The sequence below is a fragment of the Peromyscus eremicus genome, chromosome 17, assembly GCF_949786415.1.
Source record: "Peromyscus eremicus chromosome 17, PerEre_H2_v1, whole genome shotgun sequence".
In the NCBI taxonomy this organism is placed as follows: domain Eukaryota; kingdom Metazoa; phylum Chordata; class Mammalia; order Rodentia; family Cricetidae; genus Peromyscus; species Peromyscus eremicus.
In genome coordinates this window covers 17,415,383-17,433,580 of record NC_081433.1, presented here as the reverse complement: position 1 = coordinate 17,433,580, position 18,198 = coordinate 17,415,383, and the positions used below count along the sequence as shown (strand labels likewise).

Genomic DNA, 18,198 nt, shown 5'->3' with positions numbered 1-18,198 from the left:
TTTCTGGTGGCTTTCTGGTGGTTTTGCTGTTTGGAGTCAAGCCCAGTTTGGTCTGGACCTCATGACCATCCTCCTGCCTCAGCTTCCACAGTGCTGGGATTGCATTCTTGAGGCACCACACCCGACTCCCTAGGAGGATTTCCAGTTCCTTTCTTCAGAATAGTGGTCACCTACGGATCAGATATTTCAGCGAAGACATAGGCTGTAGTGTTTGGTTAGAACCGAGGACAGGAACCCTCTTAAGAGGAAGAGTAAAGAACAAACCATCGAGGGAAGAGGAGCCTCTAAGAGTCCTTGCCAGCAGGAAACAAGAAACCCCCAAAGGATGGAGGCCGGTGCCCTTAGAGCAGGTGTCTGGCTTTGGTTGATTAAGACACTGACTTATCAGACTGGGGTCTATGAAACACCAAAAAGTTGCAGGAGAACTGTATTTTAGTTGAGGTTGTGTTTATGGACTACAGCTACAGTGGATTGAGAAGTTCAACTCCTGCTGGTGGGAGTGTTTGTGGAGTTTCCCCTTTGTAAATAAGCTAACATGTATTTATTACAGAAAGTATAGAAAACTAAATACAAGAGTCCTCTATATCATGATTAATAACTGTTAGTATTTTGGTGACTATAAACCTAGTCTTTAAAAAAAATTGCATGTAGGAATAAGAATGGCATCCACACAATTGAGGTGTGCAACGTTTTACATCTTTGAAAAACTCGCTATGATAGGTTTCTAGGGATCATTAGAAGTTACTTGAAAATAGACCTGGGGAGATGGCCTCGCTCCTAAAGAGCTTGCTGCAGCAGCATGAGTTCAAATCCCGAACACCCATATAAGTAGCCAGGTGCGGCAGTGTGGAGCTGTAATCCCAGCACTCTGTGTGTGTGTGTGTGTGTGTGTGTGTGTGTGTGTGTGTGTGTGTGTGTGTAGACAGGCAGATCCCAGGTTCTCAGTGACCAGCCAGCCCAGCTGGAATGGCGAGGTCCAGGATCAGTGAGAGCCTGTCTCAAAAAATATGGTAGAGAACAATTGAGAAAGACATCTGACATTAATATCTGGCCGCCACACAAGAAGGCACAGTGAGCATGCATGCACACCCACATACACCAGAAGAAATTACTTGAAGACAGTGTTTTGTTTTAACAGTTGTACAATAGTTAGTATACTTGAGTGTCTCAGAATTGAATTATTACTTGATCGCTGAGCTATTTGGGGCATTTTCAAGTTTTTGTTATAAATTGGATTGCAGTGTTCATCTTTCTACTTCTGTTTATTTGGCTGGAATCCTAAAACTGGAATAATTTGGTCAAAGGGCAGGAGCATTTTTAGCTGTCCTGTTGCATGCTGCCAAACTGCTTTTCAGAAAGGTCATCCTCCTGTCTCGGGAGTATAAGAATCCTAGGACCCCCACCCCCAACCTGCCCAAGGGAATGACCCCTGTCTTGAGCAGAGGTCTCTTTATGTTTTAGCCTCCCTGTCTCCCATCTGATGTGTGGTCCACAGGCTCTGTCTCTTGTAGGATATAGGCCTGTTAAAGTTCACAATTTCTGGGTTTGCATATCCAGTGGTTGAAGAATGATTTGGGGATAGGAGCCCCTGAGGGCCTCTCATTACAGAATAAAATGGATAAAAGGGGCAGCCTTAGACTATCCTAAGTGTTTCTCATTACCTAGTAAATGCTGGTCAGGAATTCCAGTTGAATAGCCAGTTAGCCCACTTCCTGCTGCTGGTTATTAGGTAATCCCAGTCAACTAATTTTCTCTAAGTTTCACTTTTTTGAGGGGGGTGGTAAATTCAGGGTTTCACTGTGTAGCCCTGGCTGGCCTGGAACTCACTACATAGACCAGGCTGGCCTTGTACTCACAGATTTTCCTCCCTCTGCTTCCCAATTCCTTGGTCAAAGGCATATGCCACATCTCACCTTAAGGAAATATTACGTATTTTCATTTATAGCAATGCTTACAACTTAAATTCTACAAAGGGCATCTGGATCATCACGAAAACTTGCTGCTTAGGGAGGCCTGCTGCCCTGGAGGCTGAGATGTGTTGGTGTGTGTGTGTGTGTGTGTGTGTGTGTGTGTGTGTGTGTGTAAGTTTAAAATACATGAAATAAGAAACACATTTGAACATTCACCCTTCACCAGTCATCATTATAAATTTTAAACTAGGAACAGTTTCAAATAGGAGAACTTCAATGCCTGTAAGAGCATAGCCAGACACAGTCATGTAAGCCTTCAATCCCAGCAGAGGTCCGGGGAATCTCTGTGAATTCGATACTAGCATGGTTTTCATAGTGAGTTTCAGCCCAGCCAAGGCTATACAGTGAGCCTTTGTCTAGAAAAAGATCTAATGATGGTGAAGAGTGAATTAACAATTAGTTGCAACATGTATTTTTAGAAAGTAACTTTATAATAGGTCTCAATGATAAAGATCATATAGCCTAGGTTCTCATCACATACCTTAAAAAAAGATTTATTGCTTTTACTTTATGTGTATTAAAATGTGTTTTGTGCTGGCCGGTGGTGGTGCACGCCTTTAATCCCAGCACTCGGGAGGCAGAGCCAGACGGATCTCTGTGAGTTCAAGGCCAGCCTGGTCTACAGAGCGATATCCAGGACAGGCACCAAATCTACACAGAGAAATCCTGTCTCGAAAAAATAAAAAATAAAAAAAAAAAAGCATGTGTTTTGCTTGTATGTATGCACTGTGTGGTGCTCATGTCCAGACAGTTGTGAGCTGCCGTATTTGTGTTGGGGACTGAACCCAGGCCCTATGCAAGAGCAGCCAGTGCTCTGAACCATAGACCCCTTCTCTATTCCCCATATTATTATCTTTAACATTCGCTCTTTTCCATGTCCAGGAAAAAAATGCACCAAATATGAAGGTTTGGTATTATTTATAATAGCAAAAAACCCTGGCTCTCTAGCCTTAGTTGTTTAGTGATAGAGGTATGATTAAGTAAGGCATATTGCAATCAATGCACTAATGTGCTGAAACCATTAACAACAGTGTTGATGAACCAGTGGAACAGTCGTAACATTTCCATATTGTCCCCGTTCTGCAGATCTGCTGTCTCCCTCCCACAGTCTTGATGAGCTGTGTGACTCAGCTGCATTAGGCCGTCCGAGGACCTCCCCAGCCCCCCCCCCCCCATACATGCACACAGTTCAGTCTGGATGTTGGAAGCAGAGCTCTGTTTCAGACCTTCCCTTTTGGTACATGGACGTCCCACACTGTCCATCCGTGCGCCTGGGAAGTCCCACAGCAGAAGTAGAGTTCTGGAGAAAGAGGCCCTTCTCCAGCCGCGCTGTCTTGAGGAAGAAGCAGACATTGGTAAATCCTGCAGGCTGAAAAGGGGAACTCGGAAAGCTAGCCTTCCTGGACCCTGGGCTGACCAGCTGGCCCCGAGCGAGTCAGCTTTGTTCTCCCGATCAGCTGAACGTGTTCTCTTCCCCATTAACACTGTGCATGGTGGCACAGGCATAATCCTAGCACTAGGGCGGCTGAGGCAGAAATACCACCAAGAGTTAGAGGCTGGTCTGGGGTGGACAGTGAGACACCCCCCCCACTCCCCCCAACAACCCCCCCCCCCCCCCCCGTTTCAGATAGAAGTGGGGAGAGATTTTCCCTGGAGTAGCCAGAGTCCTGTGACCTCTGGAGTTTCTGCTTCCGGAGCTGTGTTGGCACCCAGGGAAATTTGCCTAGTTTCTTGGAGGGTGGGTGGGTGGGTTGGTGTCTCCCCCATCCTCACCTGAAAGTTCTGTACCTTTCCATGCACGGTGGCTTTGTCTTTCTACTCAAGGCCCCTGCTCCTTGAACAGGCCATATATTTTTTCCCCAGGCATTCATGGGCTCTCTGTCCTTCTACCTGTGACCCAGGGTGTGCTGGATGACTCCCGAAAGCATCTCTTAACCCTTAGCTTTTGCATTTTTCTGAACTCAGACTTGCTTCGCTTCGAGACCTGAGCTGGATAACACCTCTAAGTAGGTGATGTCACCTTGTTCAGGCGGCCCCTCCTCCACCTTTCCATGGCCTTCACTTCTGCTACACAGTTAGCTTCCTTTTCAAAACCTCTCCTTGCTACTTTCTATCCCTTTCTCCCCTCCTTTTCTCTTCCTTTTTAGCTGTTGTTCTAGCTTGGTTATTTCTCCTGTCTACTTTATTCTTCTGACCAGGCACCCCTTAAGAGCAGCCATGGGATCTCTGGATGGCTGCAGCTCTGTCCTTCTTGGGAATCGGGCCAGCACATGCCCGGACCCTGGGATTCACTGGTATCTGCGTGTGTGTGTGTGTGTGTGTGTGTGTGTGTGTGTGTGTGTGTGTGTGTGTGTATGCGGCACTTGTTTCTTGGTGGATCCTCTCAGTTCTGAAGGCTCATCGGAGTGGGAGAGAACACACCACCCCACAAGCCACCACTTGGAGAGCAAGCCTTACCTGGAAGTGTGTCCTCATGGGACTCGTCCCCTCTGGGCTTGGAAAGCTAGGGTAGTAGTTTCTCTGAGTCAGTGTTGGCTCATAGGGTCCCTTCATGAGCCATCTCATACTTTTGCTGGGCTGCAGGGCTTCTGGCTTGGGGCCATTGTGAATCCTGCTCTGCTGAGGTAGTCAGGGCTCAGTGGTTGGATGTTATCTGGCTTTGGGGATGATCTGAAGGCGATGCGGCACTTCGTGGTTCTGTAGGGCTTCCTCACAGGCATGAGTCTAGACCAGGTGTCTTGGCTGTTTTCCCCCTCTGGGGGCTTGGGGACTCTCACTCTTTCCTGTAGTCTCTTAGAGTACATTCTGGAGAGATGAAGTGGCTGGGACATATGGCTCTTCTCACATTGCCAGAGGCCCTGGTCTGGAGTCAGGGAAGGTGCTCAGGCTTGGGACTTGCTCTTGTTACTTTCCGTTCGTTCTCAGCACAGCACTGAGATGATGAGTCAAGCCAGGTGAGGCTGATCCCAGGTCCTGAGATAAAGCTTGCTCACCCTCTTCCTCATTAGCCCCTACCGCCTCCCATGCAGGGTGATATGAGTAGGGCCCACGAACGCATTATGCTGATCTGCCAAATCAAATCTGTAGGCATTTGGTAGCTGTAGGAGTCTCGGCTCAGGTTGTCATGGCAAAGTACCACAGCCCGAGAGCTTAGACAATGGAAATTTATTTTCTCACCATCTGGAGGCCAGAAGTAGAAGATGAAGGGGATGTTTCGGGCCTTTCTCCTTCGCCAGGTGGCTATCTTCTCCCTAGGTCTTTGGTTGTCTTATTTCTGGGACCTGAGGGTTCCAAGTGTCATCTTCAAAGACATGGTATCGTAATGGACCAGGCCCCCTTATGACATACTAAATACTTCTTTAAAGACCCTGTCTGTAGCTGGGCATGGTTGCACATACATATAACCTCCGTACTTAGCAGGCTGAGGCATCAGAATTGAGAGTTTGAGGATAGCCTGGGATAGCCTGGGCTATACAGAGTGAGACCCTGTTTCCAAACAAAAACTAAACAAACACAAAGCCAAAACCCTGTTTCCAAATCCAGACATATTTTGAGCTAATGGAGGTTAGGACTTTGGTATACGAATTCTTACAGGGCATAGTCGAGTCACTATAGCAGAGGGACACCAGCATTGAGGAGGGCTAAGGGGCATGTGACCCTGCCAAGAGGCTCCAGGAGCCCATCACAGTGGCATTTAATCACTGGGTACTCTTTTATACCTAAATTCCTGGCCAAGTTTTGTTGTGGTATCTTCCTCGAGAGTGTCTCCATGTGTAAAATGAGTTGCCATCCACTTCCTGAAGTTTTGTGTAGTGTGACTGATGGCCAGGAAGGGCTTTTTGTATATATCCAACTTAACTCACAGCCAGCAATCCTATAAGGTGTGGTACCAGGATTATTCCCACTTCACAGATGTGGAAACTGATTACTGACGACACAGGAAGAATACTGACTAAATTGAGGCTCTGGATGCACGCACACATACTGTGTGTGCATAACCAAGCTTTTATCCTCCAGGGATACAGAGTGTCCGAGTAAGCACAGCGTACAGTAGGGCCTCGGGAACGTTAGCTGAGTCAGTTCTAATGGGTTTCATTAACAGCCATCAGCAATGACAGTTCAGAGTTGGTGGAAGGTTAGTGGGGTGGACGTTTGGTGCCTATGGAGGGAAGTTGGTGGCTAGGAGCCAGCCAGCAAGTCACCGAGGTGAGCCAAACCACGGACAGGTAAGACACATCCAGGCCCTCAGCACCCACTTTACCCTCCTTCTCACCTGCCTCCCCCCCCCCCCCCCCCCACTCGTGTTGTGCAGGGTGATGTGAGCAGAGCCCAGGAATGCCTTATGTGGATCGGCAGAACCGAATCTGTGGGTTTTTGGATATCGAGGACAATGAGAACAGTGGCAAGTTCCTTCGGAGATACTTTATCCTGGACACCCAGGCCAACTGCCTCCTCTGGTACATGGACAATCCCCAGGTGAGAAGCCGGGTGGGGAGGGCACAGGACGGCCGCCGCCTGCCTTCTGTCCCGGCTGGGTGGAGTGCAGGGGTTGGCTTTCTTTCAAGGGCTTTGTGTCTGAAGCCGGTTGAACAGAGCGAGAGACACCCAAACACATACCTACATGCACGCCCACAAAGAGAACTCTCTCTAGAGCTGGCCATATTTCTCAGTGGTGTGTGTACACTTAGCCTGCACAAGAATTTTGATTTAATCCAGAGTAGGGGGCATTAGATTGGAGGGAAGAAGAGAGAGAGAGAGGGAAGAAAGGAGCAGATCTGGGGGAGACAGTGTCTGAGCCCCAGATCTGGGTTTTTCTCACACACAGGAATTGAACACTTAGTAAAAGTCAGGCAGAGCCTCCCAGTGCCCAGATGGGACTCACTTCCTCTCATCTCCCAGGGCTGTGGCCTGGTGACTACTCTGGCACTTCCAGTCTGGGGCTCCTCCCCAGCAGAGAATGCGATTCCCTGAGCTAGACACCATCAGACTTCCTTGGTCTCCTGAGTCAGGAAGTCATGGAGTCTTGGGTTGGCAGTAGTGACATTCTAGGTCACCTGGTGTCTTTCTCATGCTACCAAGGAGGAAACTGAGTCCTGGACATTGCAATCCACCCTAGGTGAGGACAAGTGACCAACTTAATGTTCTGTGGAGTCAGGCACAGAGATGGGGAACCAAGGGTTTTTTTTCTTTCTCTTTTCTTTTTTTTGAGACAGGGTTTCTCTGTGTAGTTTGGTGTCTGGCCTGGAACTCACTCTGTAGACCAGGCTGCCCTCAAACTCAGAGATCCACCTGCCTGTGCCTCCGAGTGCGGGGATTAAAGGTGTGTGCCACCATGCCCTGCCTTTGCTGGGTTTTTGCTTCACTCTGGTGGAAATGGATAGGTGGAGACGGTGCTCCTGCCCTCATTCTGAAGGTGAGGGAGGTGGTGTGGAGCAGAAGTCTGCCCTGTGTGAAATAAAAAGGCAGTGGCAGAACTGGGGCTATATGCCTGTCCATCTGAGTCCCAGACCCCTGCCATTGCTGCTCACAATAAGACAGTTATCTTGGGGTGCCTTTGAGAAGAAGAAAAGCCTGTAAATGAAGTTTCTGGTTAAGAAAGAGTGTGGAAGACACAGCCTGGGAGGTTGCGGAGGGCAGAGCTTATATGCTCAAGCTGATCTATGGTCTCATCTATGAATGTGTACTTCCTGCATAAAGGAATGAGTGAAAGAGTGAAGAGGGGTAGTGAATGAGGCTGTCAGAAGAAGGGGGAGGGGTCTAATGTTGCTCTCCTGGGAGTAAGGACAGAACCCAGATCCAGTACAACCTACAGCCTGGGGCTCCCTGGGAATGTTGACCTGTTCTTGTGGAAGGCCACTGTGAGAACTGTGCTTGGGTAACTGGATATCCTTCTTTTTATAGGGAAAATGGGATGGTTAACGTGGTATGATGATGATTTAACAAGCATTAATAAGTTTTCGGAACCCAGGTGTCTCTGATCGTCGCCTGTTGGAACCTCCCAGGACCTGGTGTTGATGAGCCTGTCTCTGTCACTGTTGCCACTAACTATTACTATTAACCTCAGTCTGTTTACTGAGGGCTCATCATACACCAGCCATTGTGTGTGGTCTTTTGTGTATCCCATGAAATCTTCTGCCAGGTGGTGGTGGCGCACACCTTTAATCTCAGCACTCAGGAGGCCGAGGCAGGTGGATCTCTGTGAGTTCGAGGCCAGCCTGGGCTACACAGAGAAACCCTGTCTCAAAAAACCAAAAAAAAAAAAAAAAAAAAAAAGAAAAAGAAAGAAAAGAAAAGAAAAGAAATCTTCTGACTGATCCTGAGCCCTTGGGACTGAAATCCATTCAGGTTGACCAGGCTGGAAAGGTAGAGCTTGGGGGAGGGTGTATGTGTGCGTGCGAAGCTGGATTTTTCATATTCTTCACTTCTGTCCTCTCTCTCCTTCTGATAGTTCTCTAGCTCCTGTAGATGGTGGGAAGGTGAATTCAACAGCATCTCTGCCTCTGGGAAGCTTCAAGTTGAGGAAATAGGAATGACTTGCATGACACTCCCCAGCTGTAATAACCTTAGCCATCAGGACAAGGCATCCCACGGGTCACTGCTGGTTGCCAGTACCTGGATGCCAGGGTTCTGATTGGAGGAGAAGGAGTTGTAGTTTTCCATTTCTGCTGCCTGTCAAGGAAGACAGAGCACTAGGAGGTGGAGTCTCACATGGAAAGTTCTTAGGTCTGGCAGAGATCAAGGCTGCAACCTTGGCGCCTCTGCTCAGCTGATTGGTGTCTTAAGCAAGTCCTTTCTATTCGGAAGCTTAGTGACGTTACCCAACATGTGCTTACTAAACTTGTCCAGTGCGTTAGACGCCTACCTAGGTGCTGAGGCACCATGGTGAGCAAGACAGACTCTGGGCATGACAGACTCTCCCACTGCAGGTAAGGAGGTAGGTGACCACATAGAATTGGAGTAGAGAGAATTGTGAGCCATCTCTTCTTGGGGGAGTTGACACTGGATTATCATCTTTTAATTTTCTTTAGAGTTTATTTTTAAGACAGTATCTTATCCTATGTAGCCTAGGCTGGACTTGAACTGACAAGCCTCTTGCTTCTGTGTCCTGAGTTTTAGGATTATGAGCATATACCATCACACGTGACTGGGGCCAGATTGTGGAGGCTGGGTGATTTAGAGTGATTATTATTATACGTCGTTCAGACTTGCGGAGCATTGGTGGGTTTTGACATCTTTTTTATGTACAAAGTCTCATTTAACGGTTGTGCCTCTTTGACCCAGTCAGAGTTGAAGAGGAAGGGGAGAGAGACAGCAGTCATCATGGGGACACAGGAGGGCATGCGAGGTCACCTAGCTAAAGGGACGCTTGAGGTTAGTGTCCCCAGAAGAAGCCCTTGTGTTGAGTAGCCAGGTGCCCAGACAAAGATGTGTAGATGAGTTTTTCATTGAAGAAATGCTTCCTCAGGACCTAGGAGTGATGGGAAGCCTGGGAAAAGAGGAAGCCACACAGGGCTGTGTGCTCAGGCGGCAGTCAGAAGGGATAGCTCGGTCTGGCCTCCTGGGAGCTCTGGGTGACCTTTAGAGTTGCCCCGGAAGAACGGGGCTCATTTATATCTGTGCTGACCACCAATGACTACAGTTCTGCAAATGTAGCCAGAATGGCTTCTAGAGACCCATGGCCAGTCCCCTGAGGCAGAGCAGAGGGGACCTGGGAGCCAGGCCACAGCGTCTGCCGGGGGTGGGGAGGTGTGTCGAGAGACAGGGAGGAGAGGAATCAGAACACAGCATGAACTGGGTATGGCTTTGAGGCTTTGAACAGTAGTGTTTTGAATCAGTGTGAGGTAAGGAGTTAAGGTTTTCAGTCACAGATATGGGTGGTGCCAACCTGAGGATGAAACCCAATAGCTAAAATGGCCTCGCCTAAGTGGAAAGTACCAACGTTATTGATTAGGCCACTGAATTGTCTAATGTGTTTAAAAGTCAATATGCTGACAATGTCAAGCAAGCAATAATTCTTTTGTTCTTGCAGTAATCATCGTTAACATGAAGTTTCCCCTTTTAGCAAAGTGCTATACTCATAATAGCATACTGTCAATTGTAGACACAGAATGGTACTTGCAGTATAGCTAATCTCTCTAAAACCCAGTGATCTTCCGTCCAAGCAATAGTTTTTTTTTTTTTTTGTTGTTGTTGTTTATGTTTTCAGTGCTGGGGGTTGAACTTTGGGTCTCATTCATAGTAGGCAAGTGCTTGTCCACTGACCACGTTTTATTTATTTTGAGACAAGGTCTTGCTGAGTTGCCCAGGCAGGACTGAATTTGTGATTCTCTTGCCTCAGCCTCTTGAAATGGAGCTGCTGGATTACAGGCATAGTCTGTCACCATGCTTGGCAATGACTCTTGAAACATTGTCTAAATTGTCTTCAAGTTATACTAGCAGGGGTGTGTGCGCATGTGTTGGTAATGCTGGAGATTAAACCCAGAACTTGGCATGTGTTGGGTAAATACTGTACCACTGAGCTACACTCTCAGACGTTGGCAGTTTTACTTCTAATTGAGTGTTGGTCCCTCTCATGATCAAGAAGATGAAATTCTTAATTGGGGCTCCTCTACTCTGTAGTGACCTGTGAATGATGATGACCTAGTTTCAGCTGCTCAGCTACACTCACACACACACACTGCCAGTGTCCACCCACATGGCTAAATGCAAGACTAAATTATACAGCCATGAATAAGAGTAAACCAAAGCATGGCAATGATATGACATTTGATGATGATTCTTGGTAGGATAACGCAGTAGAGTGTATATTTTTTTTCTCCTTGTCCATAAACATTATTTTGGTATACTTCTTCTACACAGGCCATCATGTGAATTATGGATCATCATGATATCCCCAAAGATTGCATGTCTCCTAGTAAATCTGGGACCCCAGTAATAGACCTTTGCTCTGTTTAAACCAACCAACCAACCAACCAACCAGCAAACCAGCAAACCAGACTAAAAGCAGGTCTTTTTACTGGCCAGGCAAAGAGCATGAACAATGTTTACAACAAGATGGATATTGGGTTCATTTTAGTGGAAAGAATACAGCATGAAGGGAGAGTCTACTAATATGTACCTTATAATGTTATGATGTACAACTGTATTGTTGCCCTAAAGGCCGAGTGAAAACAATGTTTTAAGAGTTGTGTTTTTGTATCAGAAACCTCCTTTGGAAAGGTTTGGGGTCTCTCAGTACTTTAAAAGCTTCTACATTGTCAGCCTGTCCAAATGCTGAGACACAGGAAATAACTTCATTGAAAATTGGGCAACACAAACACCTGGTGCAAATTTAGTGTGGAAAAGTGGAGCTGGTGACATCTCTGTGTCCTGCCCCTGTCCTCTGGCTACAGCCCCTCCATAGGCAGCAACCTGACAGGCCTCTATAGTGTGTGTCCACAGAGCCCCCACAAGGAGAGGCATCTTGGAACCTTCAACTCTTTTGCAATTGGTTTGGGAAAGTCCTTTCTTTTTCATATTCTTACATTTGTGTCTTTTAAATTTTTGTTGTGGTTTTTGTTGTTGTTGTTTTAAAGATAGACTTTCTGCAGTTGATATACTAACTATACATGTGTCTTAGTTCTCTCCTATTGCTGTGACAAAAAAACACTATGATTAATGCAACTTACAGAAGAAAACATTTACTGGGTCTCAGGGTTCCAGAGGGCTAGAGTTTATGACCATTATGGCCAGGAGTATGAAGTATGGTGGCAGGCAGATGAAATGGTGTTGGAGGAATCCCTGAATGCTTAAAAATTGAGCCAACAACCATGAGGCGGGGGTGGGGCTGGGGGGAGGGAGAGAGTGTGTACTGGGGTGGGGGTGGGCTTTCGAAACCTCAAAGTCCACCCCTAGTGATACTCCTTCTCCAATAAGACCACACCTCCTAATCCTTCCCAAACGCTTCCACCAGCTGGGACCAAGCATTCAAATACATGAGCCTATGGGGACCATTCCCATTGAAGCTATCACATTCCACCTACTGACCATCATGGGCTTGTAGCCACATCATATACAAAATACTTTTAGTTCAATTTCAGAAGTCCCTATAGCCTGTCAGTCTCAAGAATGTTTAAAGTCCCAAGTTTCTTGTGAGACTCAAGGCAGCCCCTTATTTGTAACCCCCTTTAAAACCGAAAAGCAAATTACTTCTAACATACCAAGGTACAGAATATACATTACCATTCCAAAATGGAGGGACTTGGGCACAGTGAGGAAATAGTGGACTAAAACAAGATTAAAAAAAAAACCCAGCAGTGCCAACTCTAAATCCTACAGTTCCGTGGCTAACGTCAAAGGGCTTGGATGGCTCCCCGCTTCCAGCTTTGTTGATCACCACACCCTTCTCTCCCCTGGGCTGGGTCCACTCCTGTCTGTACGTCTCCCTGGCAGACACTCTACAGCTCTGGCACCTCCGACAACTTGAGGTCTCCAATGCCATCCAGGCTTCACTCTCTCAGGCGCGGCAGGTGTGGTACATGGTGGGAACTGAGGGGGGACAGGCTTACAGGATGTGTGAGGGAAGAGAAGGGTAGGCTTGGTGGCTGACTGCAGGGGTGAAGCAGAATCATCAGGAGTTCAGAACTTGCTTTGGCATCGCTGAGCATTAACAATATTCACGTGTGGGCCTCTTAATATTCTGAGTCGATACAATCACATTCCTTTGTGGCTCTGGGAGCTTGAACCCAGTGCCTTGTGCATATTAGGTAGCTACTCTACCCTGAGTTTCCTCTCTAGTTTGCTAGAAAGTTATATTTATAAGCCAAAAATTTTAATGGGGTGAGTTATAAGTCTATATAGCTTAGAAGCCATCGGAGGTATTTAAATACTTCTATATTACCTGTGTGTGCACATGACAGTACACATGTCACTGTGTACACGTGGGGGTCAGAAGGCAATTTGTGGGAGTTGGTTCTTTCTTTCCCCCATGTGGGTTCAAGGAATAGAACTCAGGTTGTCAAATTTAGCCCCAAACCAAACTCTATGTGCTTAGCCCCAAACCAAGTGTGTGCTTATGCTTTGTCTAAATTTCAAATTCATCATAGTACTTAGTGTTATACATCCCCACACATGGTTCAGCTTGATAACCAAGGGATTATAGATAAGTGATGATGAACCTAGGGAGGTAGGAGTATTGTTCTCTACGAAAGAGGAGCCATGATGATGTAGATGAATGTGCTGTTTATATCAGACACATTTAAGAAAAGAAATGTGATAACAAAGACTAGGTGAAGCCAAGTGAGGGTGTCTCATGCCTTTAATCCCAGCACTCAGGAGGCAGAGGCAGGAGGATCTCTGTGAGCTCAAGGCTAGCCTGGTCTACAGAATGAGTTCCAGGATGACTAGAGCTATACAGAGAAACCCTGTCTCAGAAACAAACAAACAGAAGAGCATGTTAAGAAGACAGTTGTGAGAAGTAGACTGAGTCTCGTGACACTGACTGACAGTGAGCATTGTTCAGCCTGTTACTCAGCTCTGAGCAAGCGCCTGTCGGCCTTCTGTTAAATGAAAACAAAACAAGAAACAAAAATAAAAAAACATTGTTATGTAGTATCTTCAAGGATGGCTTGAGGCGTCTGTAATGTTTGGGGGCCTGGAAAGTAGGAGGTGCTTAATAAGTGTTAACTGGGAGCAGCACGTGACCCGCCAGCTGTCTTGTGGATGTCTAGTGTTTGCTTTAGGACTTTACTTCATTTCTTCAGGCTCGTGAGATGCTTTGGTGTGTCAGGTAGGTATAAGGCAGTAGAGCCATTCCTGTTAGGAGACGGTGGGGGCAAAACACACTCAAGCACTCCCGTGTTGCATCTTGCTAATCCTTAAATAACAGATAAAAGTGACCGAAAGTCACAATAGAATAATACCATGTTGCTTCAGCTTGACATTTAAATGGTGTACATCATAGTTATTTTCTCTTTGTTTAAAGTCAAGCTTCCCCCCCCCCCCCGGGATAATTTATATACCTAGCTGTATTTAAAAAAAAAAAAAAAACAATAAATCTTGTGTATTTATAATAAAACGTTTCCTATCTAGTTGACTGGAGAGAGGATGTGGAGCCACTGATCCAGATGGGGAAGCTGGGAGGGGAGCCGATGAGAAGGTGGAGGCCAATTTGGAGGAAGCTGGGCTGAAAAAAAGGGATGAAGGAGCTTAAGAACCATTCAGGTTCCTGACAGCCTCAGATCCACCTGTCTCTAGGCCTCTATGAAGACCAGGTTGGAAGAGTGATGCAAGGCATATGGAGGTCATGTGACTATACCCCAGAGCCTCATCCTGTCTAAGAAGGAGCATAGTCAGCCGGGATTAGAGACCCAGCGCCAGAGTGTTCAACCAGCACTGTATCTTATGACACGAACTGCTCACACAGGGCAAGGTTAAAATACACATTGGGCACCAGAGAATGGGGAAAGCAGCCATGGGCACATTGTGGGCCAACACATTTTTAATAGGAAGTAAATCTACTGGGAGGAGGTCAAGAACTGCCCAGGGTAGCTGGTGCCCGGGAGAGCTTGTTTCTAGTTAGCTTCTCTCTCATGCCAGACGGGCTGTGGAATGCAGGTCTGGGCAGCTTGCTCTCTTGCCATCTTTCTCCAGGTGCGTCTCTGTGAGCCTGGATGGTCTTGGCTTTGGTGTTGAAAGCTGGTTTAGCTCACGCCCTAGGCATGAGATTGCTACCTGGGTTCTCCTATAGTCTTTTTTTTTTTTTCTACTGGCAGCCAGCAGCAGTTACTGATGCCTACTGGGCTCCTTGCAGGTGGCTGGGCACCCTTCCTTCCCTTCCCTTCCCACACCTCAACCTCTGGTCTTGTGGAGCTTGGCACCCAAGAGCCAGTTAGACTAGTTCCTGCCTAGCCCCAACTTGGGCAACTAACTATCTAAGGCTAACCTTGCTTCTCCTGCTCTCCTATTTACCTTTCACTGATAATCAACGGGTAGATATTGTTTCAGGGGAAGTGGCCTGGCAGGGAGGAAAGTGTCGTGGAGGAGCTGGGAATCCAGAAGGGCTGAGTTTGAATTCTGGCCTGACTTGCTATCTGTCTGAGCTCGGGCCAGGGGCCTCACCTGCTGGCCCCAGGACTTCTGTATCTGTGAAATGGGATCGTGGAGACTTAGCAGCATGTAGACACAGTAGTCTCTCTTCCTTGTTTCCCATGCTGCGCTCTCCAGAGTGGCAGGTTGCAGCTGGGGTGATGAGCTCTGTTTTCCCTGGGCTCCCTGCAGAAGCCACGTGGAGGGTCGTGGTAGGCAAAGAGGTATTGGTGGCGCTTGTAGAGCTGACATCCTGTGGATTTATGAATCCTTAGTTGGATCTGGCTGTTTTCTATGCTCTTCGTTACTCTTGCTAGGAGATGGGAAATGGAGTTAAGTTTGTCCTTTGGCGTGAGGTGCTGCTGTTGCTACAGGCTGGCCAAAGGTGGAGGTACCCGCTTTGTGAGCAGTTCAACTCCTATCTTGGTCCTGGAAGAGACCATGTCTTACTTCAGTCTTTTGAAGTCCTTGCTGGCTGAAGAGATCTTGAACAAAACACAAGGTGTTTTCAGGGTCTTCTTAAGGTCCCCTGTTAGTTCACAGGATCCTGCCCTGTATCCTACACAATTCCAGAAAATTCACAAGTCTAAGGCCATTTTGGACTTAAGGGCCTCACACAGGGTGGCGGCCAGCTACTTGGTGAAGTTCTGTGGTTTCCTTTGCCCACCCAACCCTCTTCCCATCCTTTCCCCCGAGGACTGCTGGCGCTGTGGTCCTCTCTAAGGGCTGCTGGCCAGGTGTGGCCTTGCATTTCCCCAGGGCCTACTCAGCCCCAGCTGCTGGTTTTCCCAGCACAGTGCCTCCAGCCCAGTGACACAGGGGATTCCCAAGGAGCACCGAGAACACACAGGTGTCTGGAGCCTCTTCCAGATCTCTCAAACGTGTGGGAAGCAACCATGGTATTTGTTGGCTTAAGAATTGCCCCGTTAGGCCTAGATGTTTCAGTGGGTAATGGCATTTGCCACCAATCCTGAACACTTGAGTTTGGTAGAATGAGAAAACCAACTCCTGCAACTCCCACAAGATGTTCTCTGACCATAATGCATACAACATGGCACGTATAGACATAGACAGACAGACAGATGGACAGACAGACAAGCAGACAGACAAAATGTAATTTAAAAAAAAATCACCCCCTAATAAATCAGCTTGGGCAATACAGTGAGACCTTATGAGAAAGAAAGAGGGCTGGAGAGATGGCTCAGAGGTTAAGAGCACTGGCTGCTCTTCCAGAGGTCCTGAGTTCAATTCCCAGCAACCACATGGTGGCTCACAACCATCTGTAATGAGATCTGGTGCCCTCTTCTGGCTTGCAGGCATACATGCAGGCACAACATTGTATAAATAATAAATAAAAAATCTTAAAAAAAAAAAAAAAAGAAAGAAAGAGAGAGAGAGAGAGAGAGAGAAGCAAGCACTGAACTGGACTTCCGGTTTTAGAGGGGTAGAGTCCCTGATGGAGGACTGAAGACATGGCGGCAGGAACAGCTGAGAGCTCACATCTTGATCCAAGCGTAGGAGACACAGAGAGACCCACTGAGAATAGTGTGGGCTTTTGAAACGTCACAGCCCACCACCAGTGACACACCTCCTCCAACAAGGCCACACCCAATCTTCCCCAGACAGTTGTACCAGCTTGGGACCCAGTATTCAAGCACAGGAGTCTATGGCAGCCGTTCTCATTCATACTTCCGCAGACACACACCTTGGTCTGATCGTGATAATTGTGTGCATGTGTTGAATTGTCATGCTGTATCCCCAGATACAGGGTTATTATGTGTCAATTCAAAAACCTCCCGAGGTGATTTCACAAGTATAAGTCCCCCATTTAAAAGTAGGTGAGTGGCTATTTATCTCGGGGTTAAAATTATGTGCCAGGCACTCATGAAGAATCTAGGTCCAATCTCTAGGACCTAAATAATAAGTAAATAAAGTGCATTTTACAAACCTTCCTGGGGGGGGCACATCTGTTCAGAGGTGATGATGGCGTCCTGCCTCTACCTCACCTCCTGTGTGCTGGGACTACAGACACCCAGCATCCCAAGATGCCTTCCTCTTGCTGTTCCCAGTCATGTCCTCGGTAAGCTTAGAGTGTTGTTAGCATACTAAGACTAGACTCGTGGGAAAATAGCAATGCAGCCAGGTTTCGTCTCCTTGGTCAGCTGCTCTTAAACGTGGGTCCGTTTAGCGATCAACGGGAGTGTTTTGAAATGTGTGCCCTTCTAACCCATCCCACTTGATTTAGACTCAGCATTTTGAGGGGGAAGCCCGAGCCAGAACTTTTCTCGAGTAGGTTCTCCAGGGGTCCGAGTCTGCACCAAAGTCCAGGTTCCATCTGTAGGCTGAGAGCCAGGAGCCAGTAGCTGGCTGGAGTCAGTGAAGGCGTCAGGAGGGTCCTGAATTTAACCTTCCTCTCCAGGACACAACACTGGGGTCCTGCCCCTGCACTCTGGCACCTGATGCTTTCTGGGCTTCTTGCCCTGGCACCTGGCTGCTCAGGCCCTTTTAGTGCAACCTCGCTAGATCAGGACGCGTCTGCTTGGGACTGTCTGGGTGCCACCATGACAATGAGTTGCTGCCATTAAGCTTCTAGATCCAGTTAATTGGAGTGGACGCTGAGTCTCACTTTGGATCTGAAGCCTCAGGAATCCTAAGGATGTTCCCCCAACCCCCATGGGTGGGTAGGAGGTGGTGGGCAAATGGCTTTTCAGACATTCGTCATGTTTTCCTGGCTTCTTGGGATGGAGAGAACGTTTATCTGCCTCGGAGCAGAAAGGGTGGAGTATACATGAGTATCCCCCACCCTCATCCCCTGGGTAACTCGGCAGCACATCTCTGTGACTGGGAGGAGGCATCGGAGAGCAGAGCAGAGGGCTGACGTCCTCGAAATCTGATCTCCCCCTGTCATTACATGTGGCTTAGAGTCCAAATTGTTCCCCCATCCCACTTCACTCATGATTCAGGATGGGGCTCCAGAGGCTTCGGGATGTGGTTTGGGGTGAGGAGAGCAGTTATTTAAAAGTAGCTCCAGATCCTGGTGTTTGCATCTTGTAATTAGCTTGGTTGAGGGGCCCATGGCCTCTCTGGGCTGTGGTCACCCTATTTTTCATGTAATTCTCCCGGCACAGTTTATCATCTAGATTTTATAGGGAAAGTCTTTTCT

At 47.5% G+C, this 18,198-nt stretch overlaps 1 protein-coding gene across 1 annotated transcript in view; it reads left to right on the top strand.

Moving 5' to 3' along the window:
- Window positions 1-18,198, top strand: part of Plekha2 (pleckstrin homology domain containing A2) — a 55,556-nt gene that overhangs the window by 5,603 nt on the left and 31,755 nt on the right. Inside the window, exon 2 of the mRNA XM_059244697.1 lies at window positions 6,283-6,446. Coding sequence (XP_059100680.1) covers window positions 6,306-6,446 — 141 coding nt within the window. The 5' untranslated portion in view covers window positions 6,283-6,305. The remainder of the gene's footprint in view (window positions 1-6,282; window positions 6,447-18,198) is intronic.